The sequence below is a fragment of the Oryzias latipes genome, chromosome 7 (assembly GCF_053564925.1).
Source record: "Oryzias latipes strain Hd-rR chromosome 7, Olatipes_Hd-rR_3.1".
Classification (NCBI taxonomy): Eukaryota; Metazoa; Chordata; class Actinopteri; order Beloniformes; family Adrianichthyidae; genus Oryzias; species Oryzias latipes.
This window is the reverse complement of record NC_136243.1, coordinates 27,022,156-27,045,032: the sequence shown is the minus strand read 5'-3', so window position 1 is coordinate 27,045,032 and position 22,877 is coordinate 27,022,156. Positions and strand designations below refer to the sequence as shown.

General features: G+C 37.9%; 1 protein-coding gene and 1 long non-coding RNA gene across 4 annotated transcripts in view; one reads left to right on the top strand and one right to left on the bottom strand.

Moving 5' to 3' along the window:
- cntn3a.1 (contactin 3a, tandem duplicate 1) overlaps nucleotides 1–22,877 on the bottom strand; it is an 87,547-nt gene that overhangs the window by 4,336 nt on the left and 60,334 nt on the right. For both annotated transcript variants that reach the window (XM_011476939.4, XM_011476941.4), the window contains exons 13-21: nucleotides 13,006–13,181; nucleotides 10,640–10,757; nucleotides 9,659–9,817; nucleotides 9,337–9,486; nucleotides 8,367–8,437; nucleotides 7,523–7,757; nucleotides 5,775–5,890; nucleotides 5,419–5,605; nucleotides 4,854–4,966 (exon numbers count right to left, since the gene is read on the bottom strand). In XM_011476939.4, coding sequence (XP_011475241.1) covers nucleotides 4,854–4,966; nucleotides 5,419–5,605; nucleotides 5,775–5,890; nucleotides 7,523–7,757; nucleotides 8,367–8,437; nucleotides 9,337–9,486; nucleotides 9,659–9,817; nucleotides 10,640–10,757; nucleotides 13,006–13,181 — 1,325 coding nt within the window. The remainder of the gene's footprint in view (nucleotides 1–4,853; nucleotides 4,967–5,418; nucleotides 5,606–5,774; nucleotides 5,891–7,522; nucleotides 7,758–8,366; nucleotides 8,438–9,336; nucleotides 9,487–9,658; nucleotides 9,818–10,639; nucleotides 10,758–13,005; nucleotides 13,182–22,877) is intronic.
- Nucleotides 21,106–22,877, top strand: part of LOC110015343 (uncharacterized) — a 46,581-nt gene continuing 44,809 nt past the window's right edge. For both annotated transcript variants that reach the window (XR_013657531.1, XR_002290528.3), the window contains exon 1: nucleotides 21,106–21,248. This is a non-coding gene — a long non-coding RNA (uncharacterized LOC110015343). The remainder of the gene's footprint in view (nucleotides 21,249–22,877) is intronic.

Below are 22,877 nucleotides of genomic sequence, written 5' to 3'. Positions count from 1 at the left end.
ATTCATCAGTCCTGACTTCCAGGTGCTGCTGGGACTACGGATGCATCTGCACCTTTTAACAAGCACTAAGCTGCACTTCCAAGGGGACATTTTTAATTTAGTAGTTACACCTGCATCTGGTGACATGAAATTCAGATTATGCAGGGTCACATTGGAGAGAAAAAAAGGCGAGTATTACATTTTAGAAAAAAAAAGTCATTTTTTTTTCAGAAACCAGGGCTCCAGACTAACTTTTTTCACTAGGAGCACAGTGGCCCCTAACTGAAAATTTTAGGGGCACAACTAGAAAATTTAGGGGCGCATACCGTAAATCAAAATTCTAACCAAATCTACTAATTTCCACTGTATTACTAATAAATACTTTAATAATAGATGCAGAAATTACAATGTGCTGTTTCAAATTCAGTGTCACATTTTAATCTGCACTTTTGAAGATGCACCAAGAAGGTAAACTGACAAAAGCATCGCTGTCATGACAGTACAAATAGTTAAGAAAACTGATGGAAATTTATCTTGGTGACACCAAATAGGTGCAGCCAAGATGCACAATAACCGTGTTTGAGATCACCCAGGTGAACTCAACGCTGCGCAGATCACATGGTGTGTGACATATATTTTTGTTTTTGCTCCAACATCAACTGTCAATCATCACAAAAATTTCAGGAAAAAGGGGTGGGAGCAAGGGGCAAACCTACCCGGACACAGCTGGAAACTGAACTGACTGAAAGCTGCCCTACAGGCTACAAAACAATGCATTATGGGACATGTGTCCTGATGGTTTTTGTAGTGGAGGGATTAATCAAAATAATTTAAAATACCAATTCATTAAAAAAGGCTACATACATTACAAAACCTTAAATAATCATAAAATATATAAGAAGAATATTAAAACTAAACTGAATGTTAAGGACAACTCCGATTTCCTGTTCTCCTTCAGTCTTGCTGCAGATTCGCTTTCATCTCACAGCCCCCCCCCCCCCCCCCCCCCAAACGATCCAGGCGAGGTGCTGGTTCATCTCAAACACGTCTATCGTTGCATTTTCCCCACGTATTTTCAGTGTGTCTAAAACTAATGTTGTTTTTGCTCGAGCGTGTTTAAAGTTCAAGCCCCGTTAGCTGTCACGCATTAGGTGTGGGACATTTATTCTCCTCAGCTGACCCGACTCCCGCGGGAGCGGTGTGCTGCCGTAACCCGTTTGATGCGCCGCCGTAACCGTAACCAAAACCTAAACCTTCCTCTGGGTCTGTGCGGCCCAGAGAAAAGTTCAGCATGGACTGCATGTATTTAGAAAATTACGAGCGAAAAGATACGTTCTAGAAAGGAAAGTAAGGAACTCCTTAATGTGGTCCGGGGAGGGGGCTGTCAGGTGTCCTGCTTTCAAACCCTGTCATTGTCACGCCCCCAAGAGTCATATACCCCACTGTGATTGGTTGGTCAGCTCTAGGCCCCTCCCCCTACACGCATTTTAGCCACTCACAGTGGCTTTCCCTATTCTTCTCACACGCAGTGGCCGCCTCAAACACAGGCATCACGCGAGTGTGTGCTCGCGTTTCATGAGTATGTGCGCGAGTGTGTGTGTCTGCCTGCGTGCGTGTGCGCTCGCGTCTCATTGATTATTTCATTGATCATTGACGTGCCCCTTCCACGTTTAATGTATAAAAAAATATGAAGGGTGGGGGAGGCAAATTTACTGGTCGCACATGTGCGAATGGATGTAAAATTCAGTCGCACACTCTCAAATTTTGGTCGCAAAATGCGACCAATTGCTCGCAGTCTGGAGCCCTGGAAACGCCTTCCAAAATCTCTAAACAACTTCACTATATTAATAGTTGACTATTAAGGCATTTACGTATCTTAACATGGCTCAGCAATTTGGCTTTAAATGTAGTTCTGCATCATTTAGCAGATTGATAAAGGTCTCGCACTCCAGCTAACCTGCCCTTGAAGCTCCTTTTCGGCTAAACACACCTGATCCAGGTAATCAGCGGCACATAAGGCAGGATGTCTGGAAACCCAGCAGGAGGCCGGCCCCCCGAGGCCCAATACATCGTAGGTGGGGACTGAAGAACGCATTCCTGCTTGTTTGTCAACATACCCTGCCCTGACATGTTTTAATTGGCTGGACACACCTGATCCAGGTGATCAGCTGTGAAAATGCCAAATTCATCTGGAAAATATGTAAACACACGACCCTTAGGGGCTCAAGTTCCCCACCCTGCTGTACGCTTTAGCTTCTGTTGTGTCTCGTTGGGTTTCTCTTCTTAATTCTTACAGCTGCTTTTAATTTGTGATTAACTCTTGAAGGAATTTAGTCTACCAGCTTCTCTTTCAGACCCCTACCATGTCAGACCTTTGTCGGTTAACTGACACAAACTGAGATTTATTTGAAAAGATGATGTATTTATGTCTGTCTGTATTATTTATGTATTCATTTTTGCAAGACCTTTTTTTCTTTCATGTCATATCAGGAGTCCTACTTTGAGTTTTCTACAATCATTTTTAAGATGCATCAAGCATGAAAATGCTTGTTTTTGGTATTAAACCAAATCCAACTTTATTTACAAAAAAACCCTTCATTCAACAGTAACACAAAGTGCTTTAGATGTAAACCAATTAAAAGAAAAGATAAAAGATGCCCTCAACCCTCCTAACCCCCACACTCAACATGAAAAATAAAAACCCAAAACAGAAAGAGAAATAGAAACCTGGCTCGATGCTAATGTGAGGCAATGATTTTTTATTGTTGGCAGTGATCAAAAGGATTTATGAAAAGTGCATTTGTATTGATAACCACATCCACAAAATGGCCACAATGCAAGTGCTTTGTTCTGTTTTTTCACTGGATGTTTTTTTTTTTTAAGAGAACCTTCCTGAAGTGTTACAAGCCTCAAAAGATGCATTAATGAAGCCATTATCAGTCAGGTAAATATTAATGATGTTTGGTAACCAAATCCATTTTTATAATGTTGAAAATCATGTAGAATTGTAAAAAAAAATGTATTGTTCATTTTGCCAAGTTTTAGTTTATGAATCAGTTGAGATTTCTGGCCAGCGTGCCTCTGGCTCTCCAGCTTTAAGGTCCTACCCAAAAGGCAACGTCTTAACGGGAGCAATGCAGTTCAAAGCAGCTTTCATCACAACTCATTCCAAAAATTCTTTCTGTGTTTAATATTGATTAAATTGTCCTGGAGTTGACATTTTTAAACTAAATTAGTTTATTTGAAATTTGACATCAAACACATTTTGACGGTTCTCTAGAAACCAAACTTTCAAAATGAATTATTATTTAACATTACATTGTCAATGGGATAACATAATCTGAATCCTACAAGTTAAAGTAAAATCAAATTCATTTACATTATTGGAAATGGACTGAATGAAGTAGAATGCTCTGTAATAACAATTAATGTGACATGTTATTACTTATGCATACTTTATGGTCTTCTATATTAATAAAAAGTACCCACTTTCCTTCTTGCTCTGCTTTGTCTTTCCTTTCCAACCTTTTACTTAATTCTCCTGCATTGTCTTTGTATTCATGTTTTTTTTTATTCTGGTAGATTTCCCAAAGGATTTACACTTCAATTACATAATTTTTTGGTATCGACTTGTTCGGTGTCTGGATTGGTTGCTTGTAAAAAGAAAACATCTTTGCATCGTATCCATTTAAAGAAATCTTACAGCTGCTTTTTAATAAACCCCATAAAACTACCATACTTTGTGCACTATAAGGTGCACTTTAAAGTCTTCATTTTTTTCAGAAAATGACAGAGCGGGTTATATATGGATTGATTCTGGTTGCACTTACTGATGTTGAAGTAATTTAGAGATGTACACGGCACTCTGTCAAAATGTCAGTTTTTCAAGGTTGGGAGTTAGCGTAGTCACAGTAGCATTTCTTTTAGTGGAATCAATCTGTTTTTCTACTTGTTGCACACGAGGTTGGAGTTGCAGATATTGTGAATACGCTAACCTGGCTTTTGTGTAGTAGGTTACAAGTTGTAGAGTAACTGTGAACCCAGTTAATAAAGTAACTGACTGACTGACGGATTTATCTCTGACGCTACGGACACACACGGGCATGTGACACGCAATAAGGAACATGCCAAACATGCATTCTTCAACGTGAGTAGTGCTCATGGTGCTCAGACTGGACAAGCAGGGAGGGGCTTCTTCTTCTTTTTTGCTACTGTTTACTAGCGCATGTCTGCCACCTACAGTTGGAAGAGGCTGATTGGTCAAAGTTCGACCTGGTTTAACTTGGAACACACGTTCAATGGCCGCGTGTTTTGTATGCAGAGCCCAAAAATTATCTTGAGAACTTGCCCAGTTCCATTTGAACTTGAGAGTTTTGAATGTGGAAGACTATAATGTGTGTTTAAGTGTGTTCACGTAGGCTTTCTAATAGAAGTGGCCACTTGAACGCACGTTGCTGAGGGTGGTGTGGACATAGCTTGATTCTTGTCTTACTTAATGCCCCTTATTCATTGTACCTTATATATGACATTAGCTCGAAACCATTCATTGATGGTCCGCTTTATAATTCAGTGTGCCCTATAGTGAGGAAAATATGGTGTTTAAGATTCTAAAAGGTTAAAATATTATTACACAAGGTAAAAATGTAACGCTAGCTCCGTCCATAGTGCACTTTACTCCAGAACAGAATATTGAAAATGGTATTATGCATTAAGGACATGGATAGAAGTTAAACAAAAATTAAGGGAAACTTTTATCAAAACCACTTTATAATATAGATTTCATGAACACTTGTTTCCTTTTATGCTGTTCTTTAACAATGATCATCTGGATTATTCTATTCTACTCTTTGTATGGAAATAAGATAACTCTTTACCTTATATCCTGTAACTTCTGACTCGTTCTCCAGGGCGTGGACTTGGTCCCAGCGCAGGATGACCTTGGAGTTGGAGGTGTTCCACCGGATTTTGACTGGAGCTTGACTAGGTGCTTGGAGAGGACAAGAGCGGAGGAGGAAGAAAAACAGCAGGCAGTCCAGTCAACACACAATCCAGAATCAGCTCAGCATGAAGGAGATTTCTCATTATCACTTCATCACTCCACTGTTCAAAGCTCGCAGTGACAAAAATATGTTGTGGGGGTGGGACAACCTCACATCGGACAGATAAATCCACCTCCAACAAGGAGATGAAGAACTATACAGAATTGACCATGCTCCACTTATAGTTGTATCCATATAACAAAGAAAAAGTCTTTAATTCAATTTATAAGTTGAGTATTTGTGAGTTTGTTGGCAAACACTGTGACATAACCTCCTTTACTTGATATTCATCCTGAACAGAAAATGCCTCGAGAGACATAGGAAAATGACAAAAAACAAACATAGAAAACAACAAAAAACAGTTGTTGTTAAGGAGCATTGTGTGCTCCTCAGTTCTTACGTGGTTTCTTGGTTGTGACATTGACTATGCTGCTCTGTGGACCCACTCCAGCACTGTTATAGGCCCTCAGGGATATGTAGTAGGTACTGCTGCCCTCCAGATCCCTGATGACCACTGAAGTTTTATTCCCCACCGTCCTGATCACAGTGGCTGCATCCTGCTTCTGTTTTTCCCTCCAGTACCACAGCTATAAGCACACACAGAAAACCTCATGTTACAGAGCTGTTTTCTCCACTTTGTTGATACTGTTTAAAATACATTAAAAACCTTTGGAGGGTGCGTAGACTGGAAGTTATTAGAGTTGTTTTAAACAAATAAAGGTAGACAAGGAATTGAATGTAGAGAGTTAGTTTAACCTCATAGCCGAGGATGCGTCTGCGATTGTTGCTCCACGGTAGAGGTTTCCAACTGACGTCTATCTCAGCAGCGGAAATACTCCTGGCTCGGAGTCTTGTTGGAGCTCTGGTGGGCTCTGAAACACATGCAGTGGATTGTTATGCTGCGTTCACACCGATCGCAATCTGTGCGGTGGGTTAATGAAGCTCTTGCAACATGTAGGAGGAGCTACTCTCCAAGGTTTTCAGCCTCATTGCTACATGGAACCATTGTGTCTGTATAAATGTATCTGTATATTTCATTTACAGTGCAAAAAAAAAACGTGGATGATGTTGAGAGATCATGTTTATTTATTTGAAAAAGCTACGAAAAAATGATAATCATTTCTGCGTTCATGAGATCATTCAGAAATTCTCCCAGTAAGAGGAGGTTCAGCATCTGCTGCAGAAGCTATGACTAAATGAAGGCCACTTTTAGCAGTACTTCCATATCTCAGTGACCCAGTTTAATGACTTACTGTTTTGCATTAGTCAGAGGAGGGAAAAAATAAGAATAAAAATAAGAGGACATAATTGTTATTGTCTCGATGCAAAATACATAAACAAATAAATAAATCCAAAAGTTTGGGAGGAGAATGATCAAATTCTACTCCATGTTGGTTTTGGACCCCATCTGCTGATTGCGTCATCAACACGTCACGGGCCAAAGCTGAGGTCCTGATTGGTTGACATGATCCAAACTCTTTGCCAAAGTTCAGTTATTCGAACTTACAGTATGCAGCACAATCAAATATTCACCGCATGTCAGAATGTGCCAGACTGCCATGCCCAACGTTCAAATCATGCAGCAGGAACTCTGATGGCATCTGTCCATTGACCTAACATTGAAACTGTATAACCCCTGATTTTGAAAATCATACAATGTTTCATTTCCAAATCTCAGTACAAGCAGATATGCTGGTTTTCGGGTAAATTATTGTTTGTGTGAGGAGGTTGACTGTTTTATGGGGATTTTCCACAGTAACCTTACGAAATGTGTTTTAAGACAAATTCTTCAAGACTATTCTGTAAAACTATGTCTAGGTTCATTCTTACTCATGTCAATAAATGGTTAAATTGTAAATGGCGTATACTTATATAGCGCTTTCTACCTTCTTTCGAAAGCCCAAAGCGCTTTACAGTCACAGTCCCATTCACCCATGCACACACATTCACACACTGATGGCGGCTCTGCTGCTGAACACTGGCGCCCGCCTCCCACCAAAGGCAGGGTGGGGTTCAGTGTCTTGCCCAGGGACACTTTGACACATGGGCGTGCAAGGCAGGAATCGAACCTGCAATCTTACGATCATGGGTTGACCGCCCTACCACTGCACCACGGCCGCCCCAATTTCCATTGCAATTTCCATTGCAAATTCTAAACAAGTTCCAAGACATAAATACATACTAATGCTATGGATCTGTTTATTTAATTAGATAAAAATCCAAGTCCCCAAAGAAACGCTTTGATTTTGCAGGGAAATAAATATTGATAAAGAAGCTTGTTCCTCAGCATGCCTTACACAAAGTCAGAAGAAAACCCTATAAAAAGTAAAGATCTGTAACCAATAAACCAAAAAACACAACCACTTACTGAGCTGTGCTTGGCTACTTTTTCCCCCTTTTTGCTCCCACTTCCCTCCAGATTTAGACACTTTGGTGACGACAATTGAAAATGACAATTGTGTCATAGTTTCTCTTTACTCAAAGGTTTGCATCTCTTTACAAACCTTCCTCTGCAGAGTAGAGGATGGTCACAGGACTGAAAGGCCCCTCTCCTTTGTTGTTGTAAACCCCCACTTTCACTTGGTATGGAGAGAAGGGAGGGATGCTCTCATTCTTGAAAACATATTTTGAAGCGTCCGGGGATGTGACTGCCGCCTGCATCCAGCCCGGCGCCCCCAGTGGGCGGAAAGCCACAACATATCCAAAGCCGGGCCCGCTCTGCAGTTCCTCTGGGACGGGCTATGGAGATATGAGATAGGAGAAGGGTGACTCGCGAGGGCGAGGCTTAAATATGAATCCCGTACAGCTCTGTTTTGATAGGGGCACTTTATGATATAGTACTGGGGGCATGAATGCAAACTATGCGTGCGAGTATTATCTCAAGTATAGGAACTTTATAAACAAAATAAACCATTATGATAAATATCTTCTTAAGTCATTGTAAGACACTTCCTTTTAAATGTAAATCCATTGATTCCTATTCATATTTTGTGCAGGCTTTTCCATAAAGGTCTTCAGGCAAAAGGCAGTTTATTCATTCACAGTTCACTATTACATTACAGAAATATGAATAGAAAAGCAACAATACATGCTTATGCATGGCCCCAAATACAAATCTTTAATTATCTTGTGTCAATTTATTTTGGGGGGTGGAGTACCAAGTATTGGGAAATACTTGCACATGCATAGAACTTGCAAAGTCCACACATAAAGGCCCCAGCTGTGCAATGGTGGTTCTAACACCCACACCAGCCTGAATAAAACTCCCTCATACAAGGCAAAAGCAGCCAAAATAAACACCAAAAAAAAGAAAAGCACAGGCAGAGATAATAGCAGAGAATAACATACCTCCCAGGTGATTACCAGTTCCGAACGTCCACCACCACCACCATTCACCCTCGCTGGAGTCACCCTGGGAGCTAACACATCAAAAGCTGGAATTTATTTAGATTTCTTTGGCTGCTATTGGAAATATGAAGATCTTAGTATTTATGCAGTAAAGTGTTAAATACAGTTATGAGCAACTGTTTTTGTGCATTTAGAAACAATCTTTTTTTTCATGTGAGTCAAATCAAATTAGTAGAGAATCATGAAATAATATTTATGCAAAAAAGACTGAATATTTAAAAAAATATTTAGAATAAAGGTGAGCATGTACATCCATAAACACTTATTTGATACACATATTGTTGTTTGTCTTATTTATTTGACCTTTTTTTGGTATTTCTTATACATTCTACTTAAGATTATTCCTCTTGTGATTAAGTTTTTGAAGTTATTTTTAAAAGAAATGTTGATATATTTTAACGTTATCATGCTGCATTGCTGTAGCATACCAGCTGTGATGAGAAATGATGTTAATTTATCCATGAAAAATCAGACAAATCAGATTCTTCCATTTGACAAAGTAAACACAAAGTAGACACGTGTGTATGTCTTCACACACTTTCTATCATGTGTGCAATGAGTTTTAGTAATGTCATTAGTAATTTCAGTTTACACACTAAATGGTATACTTTTTCAATAAAAACACATTTTTTGTGTAAAATCCATTAATGTACTGTATAGATGGATGGATGGATTAAGGTTTGTCTTTTTATAGCATTATTTTTTTTAATATTTTAAAATAATATGTATATATTTTCTCCATCACTACTTCTTTTGATTAGTTACTGTTTAGTACTGTTATAAATCTACTGCGTACATTTTTTTTATTATAGGTATAGAACCATCTATGCATATTTTTGACCCATCTTGTTGTTGGGTGGCGTCACATTGGAAGAACATGCATAAAACATGGGCAGATTCAGGCACATACATGTTTCTTTGGTGCGAGCCTTTTTGGATGGTTTGCTTGGTTCTCCTGTTCCGATGCTGTTAGTTGCCAAAACTCTAAACTCGTACTCCACCCATGGACTCAACTCAAAGACTGAGGCAGACAGTTTCTTCCCCTTTGGCAGTTCAGGAACTGAAAGCGACACAAACACAGAACGCTTTTATCAAAACCATGCAAAATTTGCAGGTGACAGCAAGTTATGCTGGCGAGGTGTTATTTACAGTTTGAAAAGGGTATTTGTCACACCGCCTGAATCCCTTTTTTATCTTGTAAGCTTAATTGTCATTCACACAACAAAGCGTACCGGTGGTGACTGCTTGCCATCCAAGAGAAAAGGGGGTTCTGGCCTGGATGGTGTAGCTGAGAATTGGACTGTGGTTGTCTGTCCCGGGTCTCCAAGACAGAGTGGCTGTTGTCTCTGTCATCTCAATCACTTGGCAGTCCAGAGGTGGCCCAGGAGGACCTGACAGGATATACAGACATGATTCATTAACAAAGAAGGATCAGAGCCTAGTGATCATGGCTGATGTGTATAACACAAAGCTACAACCAGCCCCACCTCAGCAACTTCATTAAAGCCCAGTATCAAAAATAATCAAGCATCTAATTTATTTAGAGAACCTTTTCTGCGGAAACTATATCATAGAAAACAACAGAGATTTTTGGGGGGATTTTGGTTTAAAAGTGTATAAACATACTAAAAAAAACACTGGGAATGTATTTTAAAAAATCAAAAGACGATCGTAGCTGGACTTTAATAGCAGAACTAAAAATAATTAAAAAAAACTTTCTGTGCATTACTGAAAAAGGTTAAGATAACACAATCTTCAATTTACAGGAAATTTAAGCAACAAAGTCGGACCTTCTCCTTAAACTAAGAAAGTACTTTTTATGTAGTTGTAATGTGATTTACTTAAAATTCAGTTCAAACAAAATGATTTTATTTACCTCAGAATAAAAACATTCTAAACCAGTTTTTCCTCCGTTTATGCATTAAACTCTACTTTTTATTTATAGTTTAATATCTTCGCACTGAGAAAAAAGCTTTGGCCTCCCAACTACCTCCCAATTTTTGAGTCAATCATGGGATAATTATTGACAAATATTATTAATTCATTAATAAAACCTTTTTGCTTTTTGAAGCATTATGCCAACAAAACTGATAAAAAAAACAAATGTCTGATCCATTCATTTAAAGCCCCCCCCCCCAATGCATCTGTCTCTTATACACACTGACTGTGTTTCTAAGTACATGTTTTACATTTTTTCGATACATCAGACTTACCTCTAACAACCACATCAGTGGCGATGGAGATGCTGTCCACTTTGGTCTGAACAGCACAGGTGTATTTCCCAGCATGCTTCAGCTGAATGTTCCGGATCATAATGCCACCATCTGACCTCTGTTGGTCAGAATGAAGGCATTAGAAGAAAGTCGGAAAAAGTCAATTGGCTGAAGTTTATGAAAGTTAAATCAAAAACTCCACCAAAAAACAAGGGCAATGTCAGAGGGATTACCTTTTATTTCAGCAAGGAGAAAACCATACATCCAGGTACACAATAAATACTTTTTATAGTCATTCATCAGGAACAATTTTTGTGAGGAAATCAAAAAAGCTTCTTTTAGCACCAACCCTTTTATTCTCTCCAACTTCATTTAGTCTACAGGAACCCATTCAATGCCGAACACATTATCGGCTTTGAAGTTTAAAGCTAGACATAATGTTGAGTTGATGCCTTATCTGTGAAAGCAAAAAAACTATGGAGCAAGCTGGGATTCTGTCTACTTTGATGTATAATCAGGGGCATTTAATGCAGGGAAAAAATTCAGATGCTTCGAATGATTCACTTTGAAACTCAAAGCCATCATTAAAATAATATAACTGAGGAACCCGTCACAGATGTTTCAATTTGGTAAATTCCATAGAAGATGGCGAGCAAAGGAAATTGACATTTTAGAACTGCAAAGACGGTGAAGACAAGAAAAAAATGCCATATTCTAACCTTTTTCTTAGTAAAAGAAAGTGAAGAACTTGTGGACAAGTACATTGTTGTTTTACAAACACAGTTAGTTTCATCATCTGGACAAAAACAAGCGGTAAGAGGTGAACTTTCTCTCCGATCTGATGCTTTATTTAACCCGTCGTGATGATCTGCATATACAGTATGTCGCTTTCCTTTACCGCTGCAGTCAAGGTTGGTGCTGCACTATGTATCAAATAGTCTGCTTTTTGTGAAAAAAGTGATCTAAACCAAAAAAATAACAAGAATAAAGTACTAAAAACTGATTGAATAATTATTTCTTTTGTAAGTGAAAAAAGGTATAAGCGGGATAATGGCCTTCAAGTGTGTATTATCACAGATTTCTGACAATATACACTTCGTTGGCCACTATCCCTTACATATATACTAGGTTGAAGCGAACCGTTTCGGTACGGCAGTTTCTATTCAGTTCACTGCTGTAACGTTTCGGTAAGTTTTATCTTTTTTCCCCCCGCATATGCATTGTAACGACCCAACTGCTGCTTTGTCACTCGTGGCAGGGAAACAAGAGCCAAGAGCCGAGCTGTCACTTAACTAACTGCGTTGCCTGTCCTTACCCCATCCTCCACACACCCTACAACAGTCTCAGAGAGGGAGAGGTAGACAGAGAAGAAGATTGTTCAATCTTTTTTCTGGCATTTAATCTATCTAATTATGAACACACATGAACAGAGTAACAACATGAACATCACTTCTCTTCATAGCTCTCTCAGTGATGGTGAAGAATTCAACACACAACATTTCACATTTCCCTTAAGTCTTAGTGGCTATAGGCGGGGCTCACCCCCAGGTCGCCACCGTATTAACTTTGCGCCAAGGCGTAACTAATGTTATCCGTGAGTTTCCTCCGAGATGCTTTTAGGTGACAGACAGTAAGCATGTCAACATATGGCTAATGCAGACGCGAGGCCAGAGATAAGGAGCCGCCCCCCATCTCCTCACGCTCTCCTGTGTGTTTGGTTCCTGGCAGCTAATAGTTTTTCTTATTTTATTAAGCAGATCACCTATATAGGTCAATTTTATTTAATGTTATGTAAAACCAAGTCATTTTTTTCTGCCTTAGTTTTTTGTATTGAAAATAGATAGATAGATAGATAGAGAGAGAGAGAGAGAGAGAGAGAGAGAGAGAGAGAGAGAGATAGAGAGAGAGAGAGAGAGAGAGAGAGATAGATAGATAGATAGATAGATAGATAGATAGATAGATAGATAGATAGATAGATAGATAGATAGATAGATAGATAGATAGATAGATAGATAGATAGATAGATAGATAGATAGATAGATAGATAGATAGATAGATAGATAGATAGAACTTTATTAATCTCCCAAGGGAGAAATTCAGGTGTCCGGCAGCAAAACATACACAATAAAATAATAACAAATTCATAAAATAGCAGTTCATATCAGGCAGATTTGTTAAACAGCAGTACCGAACTGAAATGTATTGAACGGAGCCCTAAGAGATTCTGAACCGAGTTAAGATTTTAGCGTATCGTTACACCCCTAATATATACTGAACATCTAAGTGCTCTGCAGGATCAAATTTAGTCTATTATAAGGTTTACTGACTGAGACTGTAAGGATACTTGACTATTGTGATAAACTCACCCCACCAGCTTTTTCAAAATAGGCTCCGCGACCTCCGAAATGAATGAGCTGCTCGTTGAAGAACCAGGTGAACTTCAGGTCCAAAGTTGGGTCGTGTGAAACCTGGCAGGGCAGCACAATACTCTCACCCAGAGTCACATCCAGGTGACCTGCTGGACTGGTGATAACAGTCGCATCTGCAGAAGAACCAAAGTGTAATTCAGAAGGGACAGGTTGTGTTAAGAATCAAAATCAAATTAAATCAATCTTTATTTATACATAGATTTTCATACCTGACAACACAAAGTACCAGAAAAAAGAAAGTAAAACAAATAAATTAACTGAAAAATCCAGAAGCTTCCTCACTTATAGGGAGTTCCGTTCGAAAAGTAATCCACGATAGGTAAAATCCATAAAGTAGGATTAAAGATGTTTTAATGCTGTAAAACCGCTCAGAACACATTTTAATACACTTTACTCAGACAGAAATTAACTTATGAACACTTTTTCCTTTTGTGAAACTCTCAAAGTTCAAACGTTCAGAGAAATATGAATCCAGTATTACAGCATGAAATCAACATCTGATCACAATCAAAATTTTATATAAATGTGGCGAACTGAACTCATTCTGTACAGGGGACACGGTATGGAGGAGACTGATTGACAAAGACAACAGCCAATCAGGACGCAGAACACAATGCGCTAAAAAAAAGAGAAGCATGCAAAATTTCGCTGGAATAATTCTGCGAAAAATGGAGACTGCAAAAGCTTCGCTTATATGTCTGGTTCTTCAAATTCCAAGAAAAGTCTTTGTAAATTTGTTTTAATGGACGTTTTCCACATTCAAACTCTTGCATTCTACAACCCTTTTCAGGCTCTACGCACCGAACGCTATTGCCTTTGAACATGCCTTGCAAGCTAAACTGGGTCAACTTTGACCAATCAGAGACTCTAATTTGGTAGTGGTGCTTGGATGGAGTCCCCTTAATTCACGGAAGTGCTAAGTTTGAAAATTGATCACGGAGGAATTACTAATAGTAATTAACTAATAGTTCCGGCGGTTTGTGCCCCGCCGGAACTATACAACACTAAGTCAGTTCCATAACGTAATAGAACTTTGAAAGAAAAAGCAGGAGTAAGATTCGCTTCGATATTTTGCACCAAGTCTCTTTTAGCTGTAGGTGGCGGACATGCACTAGTAAACAGTAGAAAAAGAAAAAGAGGAATCCTCTCCTTGTTGTGCAGTGGGAACACCATTGTTGTTTAAAGTAGCTTAAGACTGCTATTTTTTTGAATTTTTTTTCCTTTACCTAATAATTCTTGAAGTACTTGAAACAAATTCTGTCCTCCAACTCAACACATTCACCAAACAAAGCACTTTAGATCCAGCAGGGAGATCATTATAAGTGTATTTCCTTCATTTTCACAGCAGGAAGATGTTAAAAGTCAGAAAACAACCAAAGAGCAGCACAATGGTAATTCAGTTCTGACACTATAATTTATTTTTGTTTACACAAGACAAAAAAACCACCATCAATATAATCATTGCTAATCTCAGTTGGATGTTTTATTTAGTGCCAACTTTGTGCAAAGAAGTGATCTCAGACTGGGAAACGCTATACACCATTCCAGTGTGAATTATGCATGCACCTCATAAGCCTTGTGTGGACAGCCAAGCCAATGCAGCATGTCAGGGAGAGTAAAGGTCTATATTCAGCTCTGTCAAAACAAGCTAGCTTGTTTATCTTCTGCTTCTTAAAAACCAACTAGCAGTGACATTTTATTGCGAATGCCTAGGAAAGGCCTGGCTCAATTTTCAAAATGAGATAGGGAAAACTTTTAGCAATGAATTTCAAAGTTGGCGACACTCTTTCCTATAATAACAAGATGGGAATTTACAATTTGCCCTGCTGAATAATTTCTGTCTCTTCTGGATGATTTTTATTTGGAAAGATCTGCTGTGTGTAATCAATACCTATAAAAAACTCATTTATCACACTACTAAGGGGCAGTGGATAGTACAGATTTCATCAGAACAATAGCTAAATTTTTGTGTCACTTTATTTGAGTAGTCACATTATTTGGCTTGGAAACAAATACAACCACACACCTGAGATTCAAAATATGGCATCTGGGTTGCTGTGAAGCATCTGCCAACAACTTAATGTGACATTGAGCTAACAGAGTGTAAATGTAAGTGTTTCTGTTTCAGAATGTACAGATGGCATAAACAAAACAAAAACCGATACTAGTGCAATAATACTTTAGTTAAAATGTATTTTCAACTGTGTTGTGAATGACATGAAAAACTGAATTTAGGACAAATTAAAATGTAGATCATCAGAATATAAGAAAACTAGAAAAAAAATATTTACTTATTGAGTACAGTGAGAAAGAAAAAGATACAAATATTTTGTTTATATATACATAAAAATATATATAGTATCCTTCATTGTTAATTTCCATTCTTCACAAAAAAACAACACCAAAGAGGTTTTGATCCGTCTACACATTCTAGAGTATTCTTCTAAAAACCTGCGCTCTGAGCAACAGCCCCTCCTAATCCATGGAAAACAGGCGGGTTCTTACAATATGACGTAGAAATGTGAGGAACAGCCCCTTCCAGGGAGAGTCTACACTGCCAGCACCGACCCCAGGCTAACACACAAACACACACTTTCTATGTGGCGCTAGCGGTGATCAACTACACGCTTTTGTAAGGCGGAACATCCATCTACGCAAAAGTTCGGATGTTGTTTGTTTTCATTGGTGAAAAGCAGACATGTGGCTCTAGGTTGACGTCATGAAATGGACGGCACCCACAAGGAGTGAAAGGCGGAGCCTCAGAGATCGGGTGGGAAACAGGCTTTCAAAAATGACTAATATTTCATCACAAAATTGTTCTTTAGTGGGCCAAAAGTGATATACTATCATATATATGGACATGGTTTACTCTAAAAGGGTAAAGAAAAGCATGAAATAGGCCCTTCAATTACTTTAGGTAGAGAAATGGACCAACATTAGTTTTTTTATTTAACTTATTTGTGAAATTTGAAGTAACAAACGCACCTTAAGAGGTTTTAACAGGGCGATGTCCTTGACTCTGTTTTTCAAAACAAACTTTACTGCATAGCAGAAACTTAACAATTCATTGAATTTTAAGGCACTGTGCAAAAAAGACTTAATAAGAACACTATTTCACATGCAGAAAGCCTGAACTGGCCTTTTAATGAAACATTGTGTTCATCTTCGCCCACAAATGGTTATTACATATGCTTTTTTTCAAGTAGGTTCTTAAGTTTTGCTTAACGAAAGTTTGAAATGTTCGTCAACTACATTTTCTGCAACAGTTGTTTTTTAATATGCTGTTTGCGTCTAGACAAATATAAAAGACATGCTCTGATTAGTGATTGAGAAAAAAGCTTTCAAGCATAATGGCAAAGGAGTAAGGAAAATGATAGGGTAGATTCAAATATATGGGAAATGCAGGATCTAAATACATGCTTTCAAGCAGAGAAACGGCTGCCGCCAGACAAAGGGCTTAGTGATATTCATCAATGAATGGATTTTGAAAACATAAACTACAGAAAGTAAACAATTATGGGGAAAAAAAGACCATCCAGTAAACGGATCAAAATACAAGGATCTTAAAAAAAACAAAAAAAACAGTCAATTAATCTGAAATTATATTTCAAGCAATTAAAAATAAAAAACAGACGAACACATATTTTATCTAGTTTAGTTTAGCTACGTTTATTTGTCAAATGAATCTCCACTCATTGAAGGGAGAAGGAGAAAATGAAGATCTAAACTCCTAGCATGTTAAAGGTAAACTACTATATTTCACAGACATGACATCTATCCAGAAGTGCATTAAATTTATTGATCCCAGTGTAGATGATTAAGATTAGTATATTAATAAATAGCATTAACAGAGTAACATGATACTCTTTATCATATGGTAAATGGTAAATGGCGTATACTTATATAGCACTTTCTACCTTCTTACGAAGGCCCAAAGCGCTTTACAGTCACAGTCCCATTCACCCATGCACACACACATTCACACACTGGCGGCGGATCCGCTGCCAAACACTGGCGCCGACCTCCCACCAGAGGCAAGGTGAGGTTCAGTGTCTTGCCCAAGGACACTTCGACACATGGGGCGGGAATCGAACCTGCAATCTTACGATTATGGGTCGACCGCCCTACCGCTGCACCACGCTGCACCACCCCCATATTAACAGGAAAACAAACTTACACACCACGTAACCCCCATGTGCTATCCTAGGCCCTTTAACGTTGGGAGTTGGGTCATCTAGACCCACTAGACAGTGCGCTGAACCTTTTTTCTTCAATGATTTGTGAACCTCACTGGTGTCCATGGATTACATGAAATCTTTCCACCTTTATCCACCTTTGTCATGGTAGGAAGAACACGTCAATGTAAGGGTGGGGGTCATCTAAGATAGCACAAGGGTTAAAAACACAAACGTTCTTTTGTTTGGCAAAACATCAGAGCACCCATTGATATTCAAATCCCCCTTTTCTGTTTATATTGAATTTATAGATAGGATTCCGATGCTTAGTCTATTTTAGAGTTAAGACACTTTGTTTTGAAGTTCCTACGGCCCTTCAGACAGTAGGAACAGTAGACAGTGACATGAATAGTAAGCATACATTTGCATCAGAGAATGTTTTACATATCAGGAGGACCTCAAGTGTTTGGTCCACTTCTTTAAAGGATCATTTTACCCCACTGAACGGACACAGGCTTTTTAACACACTCATTTTAGGAATTACTATTTGTATTTAATGTCACAACACAATTCATTCTGTTAAACTTTAACCTAATCTATCAAAAATACTAACATTTGATTGTTTTATATGATTCTTAATTCCCACTACTACTATGAATAACAAAAATGTAAACATTGCTCATAAATGCTCATGACATTAAAAACAATTAAAATATTTCAAGTGGGACTACTGCACATCGTTTGCTTTCTTCACATATGCAGCCAGAGCTCCCCATTCCCACCTTCCTCAAGATGGACTGTTTGGTCAGGAAGCCCTTCTGGACAGCAGAGAAGCAGATGACAAAGAAGCTGACATCAAAAGGACACAAAGTATAGGCTTGGCATTTTCGGGGACTCTTGGGAGTGGTCAGATGAAAGACAACCATCATTCAGATACTAAAAGCATGTCAAATGAATAACGTCAAGAAGAATAAACCCTGACTAGTATATCTAGGGATTTTCTAAAAACGAGAGATTGTAAACTGTTAAAACCTTGTGACAGTCATACAGTCAAAAATAGACCCACAACACACATATGAATGCGTGTTTAACATGATTAAAATTATGGGTCAGTTTCTTATGGCTTTGTGCAACATGAATCAGGGACAACGAGAGATTATCAAGTTAAAAAATGTTTATTCATCTACCAGATTATCTTATCTATATGTTTTGAATGAGTCAGAGGTCAGAACTCTGTCTCCCCCTCTGGTCACCAGCAGGAAACGTCTCCAAAGTACTGAATGCACTTCATCTCCCAGCAATCCCAGCATGCACTTCCTGGATGACACACACCTGACTCTCATTCACTCAATCCCTCACAGTCTACTTAAGCACTGCACTGAGCCACACTTGGTGTGAAGTATTGTTTGTGCCACTCTGCCTTCCTTACAAAGTGTTGGATCTGATCTTCTGACTCTGTTTGCCTGCACTGACTCTCACCTGGACTCTGATGACACTGTCTCTTCTCTGATGCTCATATGCCTGTTAATGATTCTTGCATGCCTGACCCTGATTTTAGCTTTGAGAACTTTTAGCTGAGTTAATAAACCTGCTGCAATTGGAACCAGCCATCTGCCTGTTCTTGTGACAGTATGCTGTGTAGTACGACAGAGTATTAGGGTCACCATAAAAAAAATGACAGATTAAAATAAAAAATTCACAAGAATAAAGTAAAATTATGAGAAAAGGTTGATATTTTAAGAGAAACAAGTTATATATTGCAAATTTCTGACATTAAACTGAACTAGCATGGCTTTTTCCTTATTAAATTGTGACTTTTTTTCACTTTGAATTTATTCTTAAATTCTTTACTCTACTTTACTTGTAGTTTTATGACTTTATTGTCATATTTTTATTTGTTTCATGTTTTTTATGTTGTTGACACAACTGTATAAAGTGAATTCAGTTTTTTTTTTTTTAATTAGCAGGAAATCTTCAGATAAAAGTGTGAAAGCCTGTTCCAATTCTCTCATACAACCACTGCAGGACACTTTAGTCATATTTGTTTCTTTCCAGAGCTGCTAACAAATGACAAGAAGTCACAGTGCTCTTCAAACTATGAGTTCCTCTATATTTGTATCCATTTCTGAACATTGCTTCTATGTGAAGTACTTTTTCCTACTTGTTCTTCAAAGTGCTCTACAGCTGAAGTTAAGCTGGGCTGAAAATAAACGTGTCAGAGAGGAAGCTATTGAAGCGGTTTCATTGTGACAGAAGTGCCTAAAATGATGTAAGAGACGACACTAACAAGATTGTGAAAAACTTTCCAAAGAGATGTTGAAAGGAGTGAATCCTTTTGTATTTTAGCTCAAAGACATAAAAGAAAAAACATCAGATATTAAATGGAGGCATCAAAATTATTGAGGAAAAAAAACAGCCACCGGAAAAAAGGAAAGAAGCACATAGGAGTGAAAACCAACTGAATACAAAAGATGTGATTCTGCTTAACCCTTGTGCTATCTTAGATGACCCCACCCTTACATTGACGTGTTCTCCCTACCATGACAAAGGTGGATAAAGGTGGAAAGATTTCCTGTAATCCATGGACACCAGTGAAGATCACAAATCATTGTGGGGTCTAGATGACCCAACTCCCAATGTTAAGTGCCTGGGATAACACAAGGGTTACATACTTTCCAGTTCATAGTTTTTTTTTCCTTTGCTTTTAACTAAATGTCTATTTGTGTGTGTGTGTGTGGCACACATATGTGCACACACTGGTTGTAAGAAAAATCAGAAATTGTTTTTTGAAAATTCGAAAGACTTCAATTTTAAAATGATGAAGCTTAATTTTTGCCTAAACAACTTGCACCTGTAGATTGTTGTGCAGTCTGGAAAGCCCGGTGTGTGAAAAGAAAATAACTTTAAACAGAACCAGAAAGCTTTATTTAAAAAAAAAATTGAAAGAAATATTTATTTGCTCTTGTAGGAAAAAGATGCATTGCTTAGAGCAGATAAACAAAATAATATGTATTTTGCATGAAAACAGGACAAGAAAGAGGTAAAAAAACAAAAAGTTTATAAAAATGCAGACATTATTGACAGCAAGGGTTTCTGCTTGAACACATTACAGTAGTATTTTAGCATTTTTTTGATTAGGTAATACCTTGAGGTGTACCTTTTCTATTAGTTTGGTTCTACTTAGTGATGGGTGCGGCAACACCAACGCGTTGGCTCACGTGTCGAGCTCATAGAGTGAACCCCGTGTCGGTGCGCGTATCGCTTCAGGAAAAGTCACATGACCAATACAGCCACTGTGTCACTGTGTCACGGAGTAGTCAAACAAGGAAGAGCATCTACCAGCAGTGTTGCCAGATTATGCGGTTTAATAAATTAATTTAATTAATTTAATATATATATCAGCTGAATTTCTTAACTGGGTTGCCTGCAATGACGTTTTTGGTCCAGCAGGAGTCAGTATTAAGTGACACAGTATCCACACAGTATCAACACAGTTTGGGCAATGTGCTGAAACGCTTCACGAGGCCTCATCTACCCATCAGTAGCTCTACTCCATAAAAAGAGTCAGAATTAGAAATGCAAGGCAAACATATCCATTTTGCAGAAATAGTAAAAACTGTAAAAATCAGCACTTTCAATTTTGTTGTTTTGTTTTCTTGCTTCTTGTGTAAAAATGTCATGCCTTGTGTTTTCCCAGATCACAATCACACCAGGTTTCAATTACAGCAGTTTCTGTTTCAGTTAATTAGGCTTCGGTATATTTAAATCATGGTTTTTCAGGTAATCAGTGCCAGATTCTTTTGTTTATAGCTTCTTTTTGTTCCTGGTCCAGGCTGCTGGTTGGCATGGTTCCGTCTAAGTTTCTTTAAAGTTAAGTTTATTTATTTATTTATTAAATAAAATTTAACGTGTCCTGTCAAACAATGACTCCTGCAATTGGGTCCTACATGACTTCCATGTTTGAGTTTCAAAACTAAGACACATCTCCTTCCTATTATGCTACAGGTAATGGTGCCCTAATCTGTATATGCTATTTATTTTTTTTTTTTGTGGGGAAAATCCTTTGAATTGACATTTGCTTGCTTTACTCTGACACAAGGAAAAAAACAAACACGTCTCCAATTATTACTCAATCCCTTTTTTCTTTTAGTAGAATTGTTCTCCTGTGGTTCCATTACACAGGGAAAAAAATGATAATTCTATTTTAACACATCATTAGTCCCTTAAGTAACGTAATTTAATGTTTAAAGTTTTCACATATTCAGCTGAAACTTATTTTGCTCTAAGTCAAACCCTCAGAAGCTGGCTCTATGTAAAATGAATTACCTCTCTACTGACATTTAAGTGTCTTTAAATATGGATGCCAGTGTGGTTGGTAATTATAAATAGAAAAATTGTTATTTTGCAAGAATTATGAAACAAAAAACAAAACTCCACTGCAAATCAGGATGCAGTTGGTCCCCAAGTCCTTTCATTGAAATGCTGATGCTGTTTGTCATTTGTATTTTACACAGTGAGGATAAATTTCAAACTTTATTCTGCTCTTAGATACAACTGCATTTGCGGCTACTGTCTGCCTTTTTGCATGCACTAATGAAGACAGTAATTGGGTTTAAAAAGGCAGCAGTTTTTCCTTGAAATCACTAAGTGAAGCTCTGTTACCTTTAAAAACCTAATTGTCTGATATGAAACTAAAAATGACGAGGATAATAAAGCAACTGTGCAAAGTGTAGTTTATAAAGTTTTTTTTTTCATTTTTATTGTTTTCAATTTCAAAATCTGACTCAAGTCCCCACTCCAACCATCTTTTGATCAATTGCAAAAGCATTTCCAGTGGTTTTGTAATCATGATTAGGCTGTTTTTAGCTCAAACCTGTGTCGTCTTCAAGGTCATAGTTTCTGGCGTCGACATGCGCCTCTGACTGTTGGCGCGGAAGTAAGCTTGGGCTTATTTTCCGGGTCTATTTGTTTACACTCCTGCTAGCTTAGAGCCCCTCACAACCCAGACCTAACATTACAGGTGCAACAAAAATGGAGCAGAGCAGGGAGCTTGTGCCCTGTCAAGTGTTGTTTGTACATAACGATAAACTTTTTCAAACAGCATTTTTTCCATCTGCTCCTGATTCACCACAATCTGAATAAAGAATTACTCAGAAAAGTAATTTTAAGCATAATCTCCATTATGTCATCAATCAGTAGAGAAAAGCTACAAGAAGATGTCAAAAACTCAATTTTCATTGGAGTGGGTCTTCAAACTGATTCAAAAAAGTTGTACAGGTAAACTTTCTTTTTAATAAGAATTCATATTCTTGTTAAAACCTCGTGGACTGGAATTCTGTCTACACAGCGTGTGGAGGTCAAATGAAAGGCTGATGTTCCTATGGTTGTTGTGGGCTTTTTGGTTTATTGTACAGGACTATTTCATAATATACCACTACCTATTTGAAATATGTTGATACAAAATTAGACTGCAAGTAGTAGTAATTTAACATTTTGTTAGCCCTTTTTTTTCCCATCTTAATTTTGGTTCAGAAGCCCTAAACAATTATTTAACATTTCCTGCCCTTTAAAAAAAAAAAAAAAAAAAAAAAATTTGTTTAGTTATTCTTTATTGTATAATAGTGAAAAGGTGAT